Source organism: Corapipo altera, unplaced genomic scaffold, assembly GCF_003945725.1.
Source record: "Corapipo altera isolate COAL_440 unplaced genomic scaffold, ASM394572v1 111, whole genome shotgun sequence".
In the NCBI taxonomy this organism is placed as follows: domain Eukaryota; kingdom Metazoa; phylum Chordata; class Aves; order Passeriformes; family Pipridae; genus Corapipo; species Corapipo altera.
The window spans coordinates 1,308,690-1,323,299 of record NW_020884973.1 but is presented as its reverse complement, the minus strand read 5'-3'; the positions used below and the strand labels follow the sequence as shown (position 1 = coordinate 1,323,299).

Below are 14,610 nucleotides of genomic sequence, written 5' to 3'. Positions count from 1 at the left end.
TGGGAGAGGGCTGTCCAACTTCTGTAAAGAGGCTAATGAAGTGATGCTTTTTAAAGCACTTCCCTGCTGCCTTTGTAGCCCAAACACTTCAGGCAGTGACAGTCTGGAACAGCAGCAGGCAGGGGCTGTGTTAGTCTTCTCCTCCCCTAAAAAATGTAAAAGAGCAAAACCCCATTTTTTTGATGTCCAAAAAGCACTTTGTTGGTTCTCTGACTCAGAATCCTGAGAAGAGGTTTTTTCACAGAGCTTAGCTGGTTTGCCCTTGAGAGAGGGCTGGAGGATATGATGAGGTATTTGATTTTTTTTGTCATTACTCTAATGGGAAGCATGAGGTCTGGGTTAAATTTGAGACAATGCAGAAGCAGCACTTCAGACATCTGGGATACTTCAATGGCAGATGGGAGGTACCTGCTGGAAGGCAGATGGGAACTTCCCCAATGCTGGCTTTGAATGGATTTGAACCATGAGGCAGCTTTGGGGATTAAGACCTCTGCAGGATCCATCCCAAAGCCGTAGGAAAAATCAATATCAAACTTACTTATTTTCATGTAATTTAAGCCTTTTCTGTGATTTGTGGGGTCTTATCTCCTGACTGTGCCTGGGGTTGGTGCTTGTGAACCAGCAGTCATGTAGTTAAGCACAGTTTAGTGAAAGCAGCTGCCAGAGCTGGGGAGATGCTCTGGAGAGCAGAGTGCTAGTGGGGAAATAGAAAAGGCTGACTGAGGCAAAGGGATCCTTCCAGTTTTGTTTTCTCTATTAATCTGAGGAAAACAAAGTGTTAAAACAGCACTTGGGCCGCCTGGTGCTCCAGCTGTCTGAGAACAAATGGAATGGTCCTTAAAGTATGTGGCTGCACTGTTTTAAATAATCTCTGCTGGGAGCTGCTTCCCTGCCTTCAGCTCCCAGCCCTTAGCCTGCATGTGTGTTCTTTTTTTCCCAGAGTAGCATCCCAGGTTTAACAAGCAGCTTTTGGAGGACTTGCTTGGTAGTGGCAAACCTGAACACTGGGTTATAGAGTCAAATCCTCTGAAGAGCCTGTTTTATTTTCTTTACTGTCCCATTATTGTCCAGCAGAAGGGGAATTACACTGGTAGCAGTGAAGAAACATCCTTGGCGAGGCGGGAGGGATGGGAGACAATGGCATGCATGGAATATCGTGTGGGTACACTTGTTGCTTTGGTGGCTGGCTGCTCACAACCCCTCTCTTTTCCCTTCTCAGCAATGGTACCAGCATGATATCACTGATCATTCCCCCCAAAGACCAGATCTCGCGAGTGGCGAAAATGCTGGCGGACGAGTTTGGCACTGCCTCCAACATTAAATCTCGAGTGAATCGCCTTTCAGTACTGGGAGCCATTACATCTGTACAGCAAAGACTGAAACTCTATAACAAAGGTAACTTCTAGCTTGTATGGATGCTGGCACACTTCCCTTTCTTGGAAGCAGCCTTAAGTTCCTGCACTATGCAGTTTTCCGCTAATCAAATCTGTTGGCCTGTGCTGCTGTTTTGCACTGATATTCCAGGTATGTTGCCCTTGGATGGCTACTACAGGGGTGGACTTTGGGACTAGAAAAGTGTGGTGGTCCTTGTCTTTAATAAGCAGGCTCATGATTCTGTCCTTAGCAGTGCTGATTCTGCTAAACTTGGCCAGATTTAGGAGTTATTTATTCCACAATAGTTCATTTACATTAAAGTGATTTTGCATCAAGCAGAAACTTCTGTGTGCCTTATGCACTGTGCAGCTGCCATCATTTGGGAGGGAACAGACCCAGACCATCTAAAATGAGCACTGAAAGAGTTCATCATTATTGCCTTTACACTGGCATGTGGCCTTCCTTGGGATGGTCAGTCTGTAAATCACTGTATGAGCACTAGGAGAGCTCCTGAGGCTCTTCAACCTTTCTCTGGGTCCTGTGAGTTTGCAAGCTCCTGGGTTTAACAGATCATTGTAGGCATAGGTGCACTAAATGAGTTTGTTTTCCATTGTAGAGCTCTGGAAGGGAATGAGGTGGGGAAAGGGAAAGTTAAAGATTTGGGAACTTTAATTTCAACTTTGCCATGAGTCTCAAGGTCTGGCAGTTAGTTTGTGATGGGTGCAGCTTGCCATGTTTCTTAGTGAACTGAAACTGCATCGTGTTGTTTATAGTACCTCCAAATGGTCTGGTTGTTTACTGTGGAACAATTGTGACAGAAGAAGGAAAAGAGAAGAAGGTCAACATTGACTTTGAACCTTTCAAACCAATCAATACGTCGTTGTATTTGTGTGACAACAAATTCCACACAGAGGTAAGAATTCTCCTGTTGCAGCAGCCAAAGTCAGCCTGCTTTGCTGGGCTGCCTGGGCCCACCTGGGTGTGCTGAGCCTGTGGAACAGCAGGCTTTTGGGAGCACATGCTCTGGGGAGGGCTTGTGACTGGCCACAAATGTGTGATGTTTGCTGAAGGGAGTTGAGACACTGCCAGCTCCTGCCACACTGATGTCATGGCCCAGCCCGTGACTGCTGAGTTGGTGTCACCCACAGACATAGGCTCCTCTCTGTAACTGGAGGCAGAGAGCTTTCTTCTTAACTGCAGAGGCCCATAGGTCTTATTCCAAGCCAGGCCTTAAAGTACTGCCAAGATAATTATCAGTGTTGCCAGTCTTGATATCAGATGTGTTAACTGAGACCCTTGATGGAGAACTGGCATGTGCTTCATCTGTCTGGGATAAAGTGAGATTATTTTTATCCAGCATCTAATTAAGTTAAATGAATGGTTTGAGGCATATTTAAAGTAATGTGGTTTATAGCAGTCAGTTTGTTGCCTCTGTTTTGGCTCTGGCAGGTGCAGAGCTCTCAGTGTTTGCAGTACACCATTCCCCCCACGTCCAGGGTGTTCAGCACAGTAGATGTGTGGGCTGAGACTTAATTGCCTGTTGTCAAACTCATGTGACATGGGCTTGAGAGGCCCTTCAGTGAGGTAGTTCTGCTTGTTTGCTTGGATTTTTGGAGATCCAATCCATTACTGGCTTTCAAAGGGTAGGAGTACAGGAAGGAACAGGTGAGGTACATCCCTGATATTCTGTGTCCCCACAAAGGATGAAATCCCAACACATCTTTGGCCTACCAACAATACAAACCTGTGCACAGGTCCAGGCTTAGAGTTCTGCTGAGTCCATGTGTCCACAGGCAAGTGAAAGCAAGAGGTAAATAAGAGAATTCAGGAGAGAGCCAGGGAGGTGTTTGTCCCTGCCGTTGTTGGCAGTGGGACAGGGGTGGGTTTCCTTCTGCCCTGTCAGGAGAGGGATTAATTTGGTGTCCTCTGCTGAGGCTACTGCCTCAGGGCACTGATTCACTCCAAAAGTGCCCAGCAGGCTGTTCCCAGGCGGCAGCTCCAAGTACACTGGTGCTGGTGTGTGGCACTGCTCAGGCAGAGGTGGCAGTGACCTGAGAGGACTCTGGTCGTTGCTGCTCTGGATGGTGTGATTGGTGCCAGGCCCTCCCTCTGGGGCTGTGTGCTCTCCCCTTGGGAGTAGGGGATTATTCTACTTCTGCAGAATCAGATGGAACTGTAAAGCCTGCTGTGTGATGTGAGCACCGAATTCTGGGCTTTGTCCATCTCTTTGGTTGTAGAGCAATGCCTTTAACCCCATGTTTCCCCCAGCATGTACCCTGAGCTAACAGACAGGGCAGCTGGCTCTGTGCACTCACAGATTTCCTAGGAAATCTGGAGGAGGGGATGTGAAGGAACAGGGAAAGGAGGTGATCTTCACCTTCAGGCTAAAGCTGCAAGGAGGAAACTCAGTCCAGGCTGCAGGAACAGAAAAAAAGCAATAGTCTCTTTTTGGTGCTTGATAGGTCAAACAGTGGAATTGCTGACAGAGGGGAGACTGAGGAAATCACTGATCACTGGATACTGTATTAAAGTAAGAGGGAATCAAGAACATCAGAGCTGCAGTCATCTGCCTGGCAAGAGTTATCTGATAAGAATTCCTCTGGATGTTTTATTGCCTGTATGAAACCAAAGCACCTCCCCGAGGGGATCGGAACCCGATGGGTCTGAGGGGCAGAGCTTACAATGACTTATTTTGATACCTTGGCTGGAGCATTTGTTCCAGTCACACGATTTGCTTGGCTCTGTCCCAGTTGCAATGTAATATGCCACTTCCTCCTCTCATTCATCCCACTGCTGGGGAATTAATACAGAATATTTATTTTGGCCAGGAGATTCCATTAAACCTTAGTGCCTGTTTCTTTGAAGCTTGAAAGCTGTAGCTTGGTTTGTGGATTTTGGAAGAGGATGACTGATGGTTTTTATCCTTTCAGTTCAGCCCATTAATCAGGCAGGCAGGCTAAAGGGCCTGTGCAGTAAACCAGCACCATCACTTTCAGTATTAAACTGGGGACTTAAACCAATCTGGAGTTTGACAAGTTCTCCATCCTGCTGATGTGTGTTTGCCAGTTAGAAAGAGGATTCTGGCTATTAGTTTTTGGGGCATGTATAAATGAGAAAGAGTGTGTGTGCTGGATGTTTCCACCTGCTCAGGTGGCCCTTGAGGGAGCAGAAGCTGACAGATTCCCTTGAAATGGGAGTTTAGGGTGGGGTGCTTGGGATGTCCCACACCACCAGGAGCAAGGCTGGGCAGGAAGCTGGGCAAAAGTAACTCAAACCCCTTGATGCTGTGCAGTGCTTTAGTTGTTGGTCAACTTAAATGACCTTATGGGATGAATTCAGCTGCCTCCTGTACAGGGAAGAAAATGGAAGGATAACTTCATTTTGCAGGGAATGTTACGGCTGTCTTCTCTGTAAGCAGTTATGCACAGAACAACTATTGCTGCTGTGACTTGTGTTCTGTAAGGCTGAATCTGCCACAGACACTATAGATTTAATCATTCTGCCTGTGGGGCTTGAAGTCAGCAGGTGCCGCAGCCCAGTAGTTGTGGTAGAGGCGAGTTGAGAGGCTGTGTCAGTGCTTTGGAGTGCAAAAATGAACTGACAGTCAACTGAACAAGTTCTGCTTTCCTGGCTGGAGTGCTGGGAAAATGACTCTTCCAGCTGTGCCAGCCAGGGAGGTGCTGCAGCCTTGTAGGTGTGATCATTTCCCTTCTCACCTCCCTGAGCCCATCGCTGGGGCTGTGCTGTCACACCTGCCCGTGACCTCAGGTGAGGAACTGGCAAGGCTGTGAAATAGTGATCAGAATTAAACTCGAGTTTCCTTTGTGCTCTTGACAGTGTTGCATGAGATTGGATTGTATATGGAAGGAATCCTTCCCTGTGAGGGTGGGGAGGCCCTGGCACAGGTTACCCAGAGAAGCTGTGGCTGCCCCTGGATCCCTGGAAGTGTCCAAGGCCAGATTGGACGGGACTTGGAGCAACCTGGGCTAATGGGAGGTGTCCCTGCCCATGGCAGGGGGTGGGATGAGATGATTAAAGTCCCTTCCAACCCAAACCATTCTGCAATGGGCTGGAATAGTCACAGCTCCTGAATCTGCTGCTCTTCCTGTAGTTTATTTGTAAAACAAACAGCAATGAACACCTACAGAACTAAAACTGGTTGAGCTGTGCTGTCTGTGGTGACCTGTCTGAGCCAGGGTCCCTCACCCCCTGTGCTCACTGACACCTCTGCTCTGTTCCAGGCCCTCACGGCGCTGCTCTCCGATGACAGCAAGTTTGGCTTTATTGTAATAGATGGGAGTGGGGCACTCTTTGGAACCCTGCAAGGAAACACACGAGAAGTCCTGCACAAATTCACTGTGGATCTTCCAAAGAAGCATGGTAACACACTAGTCTGCCTCTAGACTGTCTGCAGCAGCATGTCCTGGGGTGGGATGTGGGGGTGGAAGCAGGGAACTTGGCCTGTAGGGGTTTAGCTCTATTCAAGTCTTTGCTTCCTTGGAATCTGACAGCAAAGCCTCTAGTCTGAACCTTCTGTCAGAATTAATGAATCATGGTAATATGCAGCTGATCCTAAAAGTGACACTTTTTATTTCTTGGTGCATTTGACCCTTTACTTGGTTTTGGGACAGTTTTAATGAAATGTTAGTAGCACAGGTAGTAATCCCACTTGGTTTAAAGTTTGCATCCCGTGGTGTTGTGTGCAAACATCAGTGAAGAGCAGGAAGTTGTTCCCTGCAAGAAGCACAGAAGCCTCATGGAGCAAGGAAAATTTGAGTTCCACTCGATAATGCTCTGTGGTAGTCAGGCACTGACTGTTTGGTATTCCTGACCTACTGTCCTGTGGAGAGTGGGGTGGGACAAAATGAAGCAGAAACGTGTCCCGCAGTAAGGTTGTGCAGCAGGGGCTGCTGGGCTCACTGCATCAGCAGTGCACCAAAGGAAATGCAGAACGTGCACAGATGTTCAGTTTCTATAGAGAGTTGTGAGTCTGTATAGAAAGAAAAGAAAATCACCATATTTTCCTCTATGGGATATGTGGAGAAAAATCTCTTGCTGTGAATGGGCTCTCTTTGTTCACTGCCTGTGCCATGAGTGTCACGACTTGGCTTGTGGCACACTGCTGCAGCTGCCCTTGGCTTTGGTTCTTGAGGGCCTGGTTGGGCCCATGTTCTGACAGCCCTCCTGGAGTGCAGTGGTGCCCAGGCTGGCTCAGCCTTCTCGTGCAGGTCGGGGAGGTCAGTCTGCCCTGCGCTTCGCTCGCCTGCGGATGGAGAAGCGGCACAACTACGTGCGCAAGGTGGCCGAGACGGCCGTGCAGCTCTTCATCTCCGGGGACAAGGTCAACGTGGCCGGGCTCGTCCTGGCTGGGTCAGCTGATTTCAAAACTGAACTCAGTCAGTCTGACATGTTTGATCAGGTGAGTGGCCTTTCCTGAGCAGAGCTCCCCTGTCGAAGCTGTTGGTGGTAACATGGTGATATCGACAGTAGCTCTGAGATGCTTCTCGAGAGGGGTGTAACTTGTGTCTGAAGTGACTGGATCAAAACTAAAAGTGTGGGGTATCCAAAGAGCTCTCCCTTTCCTAATCCCTCCTTGCAGGAGATCTCCTTTTCTTAAAACAGTGCCAATAAGAAATCTGTCCTCCCTGATTTGGAAATAGCATTCATGTTCTTTGTCTCCCCAAATCTAAAGTAGAAGCTTTATAGGAATTAAACTCCAATAAACCAAATCTTAGTGTTCCTGTTGCCTGAAAATTGTGGTTCAATATCGTGCATTCAGAGGTCCCTCTGACTCAGAGCTTGTGCTTGCAAGTGAAGCCCAGTAGATGAATGCAGTGACTCTTGCCAGGCCTGTACTCTTGTGGTGGGATGAAGGAATCTGATGGCCCTGCTCTGGAACAGATTTAATTTTTCCTGTCTCCTCTTTCCCTTGTTTAGCGGTTGCAATCCAAAGTGCTCAAACTAGTTGACATTTCATATGGAGGAGAAAATGGGTTCAATCAAGCGATTGAGTTGTCAACTGAGGTCCTCTCCAATGTGAAATTCATCCAAGAGAAAAAACTAATAGGTATGTGCTGCACGTGCAGCCTCCTCCTGAGCCAGACACGTGTGACTGAACATGCTGGTCATGCTTCCAGCCTCCTGGTAGTGCCTTTGGGCTGCCCCAGCCCTGCCATGGTGGCTGAGAGCGTGACTTGTGATCCTTTCTGCCACCTGGGCACCTCAAATACTGGAGGGGGGGTGTTTGTTAATTTTTTTCTCCCCATCTTCTTTAGCCTTCTCCAACCTTTCACCAGAGATTGCCTTAGTTCCAGGCCTTCTGGTGACAGTTTCTTCTTCTTGCATTCAAGTGAAGCTTGTTTGAAGCTGTGTGTGGTGTGATGAGTGCTGGTGACAGTCTCTTTCTTTGTGCCCTGGCTGCAGGACGATACTTCGATGAGATCAGTCAGGACACGGGGAAGTACTGCTTTGGTGTGGAAGATACACTAAAAGCTTTGGAAATGGGAGCAGTAGAGATACTGATAGTCTATGAAAACCTGGATATAATGAGATATGTCCTGCACTGCCAAGGCACGGAGGGTAGGTGACACTTTGGGAGACAGGGTGCTTGGGGGTTTGACACCTGAACTGTGTCATGGGAAGAGGTCGCTCTGGAGGAGCTCCCTGAGGAGATCTGATCACAGGGAGGTTGTGTGGGCAGGTCACTGACCTGCAGCTTCCCAGCTCGGGGGGAAATCTTGTAACAAGCAGGATTCCCCTGCAGAGAGGGAATTGCAGTGCCAGGGTGGCAGTTTGTCACAGGGCCAGCCTGGAACCTGCCTTCCAGCTGTGAAAGTGTGATGCCAGAGGGGAGGCTGATGGGACCCTTAGGGCCAGAAACACCATTCTCACTGACTGCAGACAAACCCTGTGCCCACAGCAGGGCCTCTCCCTCTTCTGGTGTTGGCACTACAGCTGTTCCCTGCTGCTGTGCCCTCCTTGGTTACTGGGAGAGCTTCAGCTGGAAAGGAAGGCAGTGCCAGTGAGCAGACCCTCTGAGCTGTAATTGCTGGCTGTGCTCAGTCTCTTGCTGCCTTTAACCTGCATCTTGTACCTTTATCCAACCTAATACTATTTTTTTTCTTGCTTCTCAGAGGAGAAGATCCTGTATTTGACACCAGAACAAGAGAAGGATAAATCTCACTTCACAGATAAGGAGGTATTCCAGCTTTGGGGCTTGTGGGTTTATTCTCAGTTACTGGTGCAGGGCTCTGGACATCTGGGCTTAGTTTGGCACAAGCACATGAGCATGGTGATCTTCTGGCACTCATGTGAGACTTCAAGGCAGTAACCTGTGGCTCTTCTGTTCACCTCCACTGTGACCCCTGGACTTGCTTTTCTCCAGTCTTCCCTGCTGCCAGTTCCAAGGCTGTGTAAATGGGCTGAGGTGACAGGGGCTTTGGCCACCTTCAGACTATCTACTACAGGAGTTTGGTGGCCACCATGCAGGCCAAGGTCCCAAACCATTGCTCCCTGCTCACTGTGCACTGATTTGGTCCGTGCAGAACCACTGTGAGGTTACAGAGCATGGCACGGATTGAGGTGCAGGGCAGTGTTTGCTGTAGGATGTGTTGGATGTGTGGAGCTGTCATTTGCTGCCTGTGCAGGTCAGAAGCCCTGATGCGGTGTGTGGGGGTCTCTGTTACTTTGCAGAGTAAACAGGGCAAAAAAGTGTGTCCCTTGCCCAAAGGGTAGGCATCCCTGAGTCATCAGAGTTGTGCCAGGGAGGCCATTTCCAGCTGCTTTCCCTGCTGGAGGGAATTGCTGATTCCTTCTGTGCATGGAAGGTCTGCAGTGTTACCTACAGTGATGTGTGTCTATGTCAATAATCACTTGACCTTCTAGTTACAAAACTGTGCTTTTGGCCTCTGTATCTGCATGGATCAGTGCTCCTGACTGGAAGCAGTGTCTCTTTGAGTGGGCTGGAATCTTTGCAGGGTGTAGAACAAGTCTAAAGGAACAATGAAAACTTAGTGTGTAGCATGAGGTGACACTTGAGCAGAAGAACAAACAAGGCATTTTCTCTCTGGCTTTTGCCCTAAGTTCCAGATTAGAGAGGCCCAAAACAAGGCCTGTTTCATTTTATAGCACCAAGAGCCTTCTGCTTGAGCCAGCACTGTCTGACACAGTTGTGTCAGGAATGCCTTCCACCACAAAGCTTCCTGTGGAGCATTAAGGCTGCTGTCTTTCTTAGGAATGACAGAACCGTGGTGATTTTTAAGCCAAAGCCAACTTTTGGTGTGAATTTTCTCAATACCAAACAGACAGTGACCAGGACAGTTTTTATTATTCATTTCTCCCTTCCAATGTCTCCACAGACTGGGCAGGAACATGAACTGATAGAAAGTATGCCCCTCCTGGAGTGGTTTGCAAACAACTACAAGAAATTTGGAGCAACATTGGAAATTGTTACAGACAAATCACAAGAAGGATCCCAATTTGTGAAAGGATTTGGAGGAATTGGAGGTAAATTGCAAGAGAAAAATGTGGGGGTGGGGGTTTAGTGTTTGGTTTGATAGTCTGGTACCAACAGTGGGATTAGTCTTAGTCCTGTCAGTCACGAAACTGGTTCAAGAAGAAATGGTGTTCACCAGGGATGTCCAGGTGAACTCATTCCACGTGCAGCAGGATGATGATGCCTTGTGGGCAGTTGTCACTGTCCAGCTGTGTTCCTCAGTCCCTCTGTCCTCCAGAGTGCTCAGAGGGGGGGCTGCCCTCCTTTCCAGCTGGGCATGTCAGGAGGGCCCTGAGCTGCCTCACTGTGTCTGACAAACCCCAGCCCAGCTCCTGGGGCAGTTGGATCTCTTACTCAGCTCTCAGACCTTCCCTGTACTTGGATCCAAAGTGTTTTTAGCCCAACTTCATGGAGCAATGAGACCCTGGAAGGCTTTAGTCCTTCTCCTGAGCTCAGTGACCAGGATCAGCAGAGGTGCAGGTGGATCCTGTGCTTCAGGCTGACAAAAATCATTGGCAGGGTAGGGCACAACCACCTGCCACGTTCCATGTTCTGCCCAGGCCAGGGATTCCAGGACAGAGCTGGGACTGCTTTGCTGCTAAGCCAGCTCTGCCTTTGGTTGTGCTTGGCTTGATGGATGTGAACCAGGGATGAATGTATTGGAAACAGGAATTTCTAGGCCCAGAGAACCAATCAGAAGGAAACAAGCTTGGATTCTCTGGCTACGTAAGGAGCAACAGGTTTCTAAGTGTTCAGGTTTGTAATTCCAGGAGTCCTTAATTTCCTGCCAGATCCAGCCTCTTTGCATGGTGGGATCCTCTGTGCTCCCAGGCCTGGTAGACTGGAAGGGAAATACTCCTTGAAAATACCCTTCACCTCAGTAAATGGGATGCAGGCTTCCCAGAACCCTGGGTTGGTGTTTGGGGTGGGAAGAGTCCAGGAATACAGCCATTAAATCCTGCTTTTCCTGCACTGTAAAATTAACCTCAGTGCCAGCTGCCCTCTGGATTTAACTGACAGGCCTCTGTTGGAGCAGTTACATTGGAACAAGTGATCTGCTACTGGTATTTTTTGGAAATACAACCGTAAAAGAAATATTAGGAAGAAAATCCTTCCCTGTGAGGGTGGGGAGGCCCTGGGACAGGTTGCCCAGAGAAGCTGTGGCTGCCCCTGGATCCCTGGAAGTGTCCAAGGCCAGGTTGGATGGGGCTTAGAGCAACCTGGGCTGGTGGAAGGTGTCCCTGCCCATGGCGGGGGGGGATGAGCTTTGAGGTCCCTCCCAACCCAAACCATTCCATGATTCTGTGATACGATTCTAGAATGGGCTCAGCTCTTCCAGGAGGAATCTGGCCTGGCTGGGCAGGTGGGCATTCCTTCCTTTTGGCCGTGAGTTCCCTGTGGATTTGTCACTCCAGCTGCGTGTCTGCTGGCAGGGCTCAGCAGGAGCCTGAGCCGGCTGCTGAGCGTTAATTGGGAAGCTCTGGATGTGCAGCCAGGGCTCAGGAAACTGTTCAGGTGGAATTTTGAAGAAGCTAAAGCATGTTGTCTTTGCCAGGTATCTTGCGGTACCGAGTGGACTTCCAGGGCATGGAATACCAAGGAGGAGACGATGAATTTTTTGACCTTGATGACTACTAGGTAGTCGACCTGGGTCCGGCAAAACGTGCCTCGCCCCTCCAGCATCCAACCCAAGGAGCAAACTCATGGTGGAAAACACAACAGATCCCTGCCTTAGAATTGGAACATTTCCAGAACTTGATCCACAAGCATTGGATTTAAGAAAGCAAAACCCTACACTTTGATTTGTCATAGTGTCAGTACAGCAGCAAACTACTAAGTTCCTATATGCCACTTTGGACTAATTTAAAAAAGAATCCCAGTTTTTACTTTTACTCAATGGTGAAATTGGTTGCTCTTGTATTTTATGGAAATGATTTTTTTAACCTTCATGATACATTAACTGCTGTAAACCTCTTCCTTCAAAAATTAATAGAAGTAAGATCCTACTGGTTTGTTTCTTTATACTTTGATTGGAGAAATCAATCGCTGCATTTGGCAGCGCCGTGACCCATTTACATGGCATTCTCAGCTTAGGCTGCAGAAGAGATGTAACGAGGTTGGAGCCATTCTCTTCAAAAGCTTGAAGAGGCACTGACCTGAGTGCTAGTTCATAACGTGTGGCTTGCAAATTCCAATGGTTTGGGGAGGCTCACCAGCCAAACGTGCTTTAATCTGTTTGCAGAAACACTGCTCTTATAAACTAGGAAATGCACTTCATGGATTGCAATGGAAATGCTGCTGAAGTCTCGGGCTTAATTTGGATTTGAACAGTGCAGCCTTCAGGAATTCTATTTTTTTTTTTTTTTCAGTCTTGACAAAAATAAACATGAGATTTCAGTGAAGTAAGGTACACTTGGCTTTTTGTTCCTCAGTAAGTTTTTCTTTTTGCTTTAGGACTGCGTAAGGTTTCCTTGATTATGTGAATTTGAACCCACAGTTCTTTAAGGGAAGTGGGTATTTTACAGGAATACTGAGTCAGTGAAGGCTGAAACTTTAGTGCTGGGGGTGTGGAACGTTGGATACCAACCCTTGGAGTGCTGGCACAGGCCCTGGGGACACCATCTCCCAGCACTAAGGCAGTGTCTGTCCTGGAGGGGATGTGCCCTTCATGGGTTAAAGCCCCTGGGTGCCCCAGACCCCCAAGGCTCTGTGTCCTGCCTGTTCCACGGAGCACGGCCCGACCCGCTCCGGGTGTGGGGGGTCCTGTAGGCCAGGGGAGCACTGGCACAGATCATGCACATGCACATGTCCTGCTTCTTCCCAGGGCTCTGGTCCTGCCTCTTCCCGGGCTGTGGGTCCCTGGCACTCCCGTGGGAGCCGGGCCTGTCCTGCCCTCCTGGTGCGTCGCCGGCTGCAAACCTGCCTCTTGTCCCATGATCCTGGTTCACTTGAACGGAGGGGGAGCTTGTCTTAAAATCTCTGCCACGCTGTTCTTTGAGGTCCAAAATTCCTGTGAGCAATACAATTTGTTACCCTGGTCTCTAACCTGGCAGGTGGCTTTGCTGTCGCTCTCACATCCAAGCTGGAATTCTCGCGGAAGGTGGGACTGGGTGTGCCGTGGCTGTGCCCAGAGCCAGGTCTGAGCACCCCTGGGGCCCTCACAGCGGTATGTTCTGGATTCTGCCATTGTAAATGGGTCTAATGTGACATGACAAGACCACAAAAATTGGATGTAAATTTACATTTTTGAATATACTGCTTGTTGTTTCACATGATACATTAGGGTATGCAGCTCCTTTTTGTAGTTTTTATTTTTACTATTTAAGTTTGGAAATGATGCCAAATTTTTGTATTTCTTTAATCAATGTGTTCTCTTCAGTGATATATATTGCATTATATATTGATGTGTATATCAATATATACTGATATGTATTACACTTACACATGCAAACACGTTCAACGGGGGTGGAAATTCCTAGCCTTCGCTACTATATAGCCTCTGCAGAGAGATCCCAAGCAGTGATATCTTGGTGTTGTGATGTACAGAAATGGAGAAGAGTATTAAACCATATTTAAGAATATAGTATGGACTCCTGATTTATTTTCTTCAGTTCAGGAAACTCCTGCTTTTTACTCCCAGCTCAGTCCCAGCTTTAGGTCAGTGCTGGAGTGTGGAGGCAGCTCTTTCAGCTGGGCTTATGTTTCTCTCTGGACCAGTTTTCCCCCTGTGCTGGCCCTGCTGAGGCCCCTCCAGGGCTGTGTCCAGTTCTGGGCCCTCATGGAAGAGAGACACTGAGGGGCTGGAACGTGTGCAGGGAAGGGAACGGAGCTGGGGAAGGGGCTGGAGCAGCAGGAGCAGCTGAGGGAGCTGGGGGGGCTCAGCCTGGAGAAAAGGAGGCTCAGGGGGGACCTTCTGGCTCTGCAACCCCCTGACAGGAGGGGGGAGCTGGGGGGGGTCGGGCTCTGCTCCCAGGGAACAAGGGACAGGAGGAGAGGGAACGGCCTCCAGCTGTGCCAGGGGAGGGTCAGGTTGGACATCAGGAGGAATTTCTGCCTGGAAAGGGTGGTCAGGCACTGGCAGGGGCTGCCCAGGGAGGTGTTGGAGTCCCCACCCCTGGAGGTGTCCAAGGAATGACTGGATGTGGCACTGAGTGCTCTGGGCTGGGGACAAGGTGGGGATGGGGCACAGGGTGGGCTCAGTGATCCTGGAGATCTTTTCCAGCCTCAGGGATCCTGTGTTTCTCCAGCACATTCACTTGCTCGTTTGAACTGTAGCTTAAAACCTCGACTTCAGAATAACAGAATCAATGAGGTTGGAAAAGACCTCTGAGGGCAAGTCCAGCCCATGAGTGATCACCACCCTGTCAACTAGAACAGAGCACTGAGTGCCACGTCCAGTCTTCCTTTAAGGATGGGAGGAAAAATCCAACACCCCCAGTCCAAAGGTTGTTGTGCCATGAGTGTTACCTGTGGTGATCTCCTGAGGCAGGTGAAGGGCAGCCTGCAGGGGCAGAAACCTGTCCTTAACCTTCCAGTCACAGAACACTTGAGCATTTTTTTTCAGGGGCCTTTCCTGCCCTCGCTCCTGGCGCTGGACCCGCACAGACCCGCTCTGGCTCCGTGGGCCTGAGCTGCCACCTCTGGTCTCTGGAGCCAAGCTCAGTGTGTAACCAGGGCTGTCCAGAGAGCACCTGCCTCCTGCCCCAGCTGGGAAGGCAGTACAGGAAAGACATCATTAGTAT

At 49.1% G+C, this 14,610-nt stretch overlaps 1 protein-coding gene across 1 annotated transcript; it reads left to right on the top strand.

Annotated features, from left to right (window-relative positions):
* Positions 1-1,200: 1,200 nt before the first annotated feature.
* ETF1 (eukaryotic translation termination factor 1) lies at positions 1,201-13,451 on the top strand. Its single transcript, XM_027665238.1, has 9 exons — positions 1,201-1,395; positions 2,148-2,287; positions 5,616-5,754; positions 6,603-6,793; positions 7,312-7,441; positions 7,798-7,953; positions 8,508-8,572; positions 9,732-9,879; positions 11,424-13,451. The coding sequence occupies exons 1-9, from the start codon at positions 1,233-1,235 to the stop codon at positions 11,504-11,506; spliced, it is 1,215 nt and encodes a 404-aa protein (XP_027521039.1). The 5' UTR covers positions 1,201-1,232; the 3' UTR covers positions 11,507-13,451.
* The last annotated feature ends 1,159 nt before the right edge of the window (positions 13,452-14,610 follow it).

Excerpts from the sequence above, each read along its gene's own strand:
- ETF1 (XM_027665238.1), top strand. The coding sequence starts at position 1,233 with ATGATATCACTGATCATTCCCCCCAAAGACCAGATCTCGCGAGTGGCG. Across the intron at positions 1,396-2,147 it reads ACTGAAACTCTATAACAAAG|TACCTCCAAATGGTCTGGTT; the intron begins GTAACTTCTAGC and ends TGTTGTTTATAG. Across the intron at positions 6,794-7,311 it reads AGTCTGACATGTTTGATCAG|CGGTTGCAATCCAAAGTGCT; the intron begins GTGAGTGGCCTT and ends TCCCTTGTTTAG.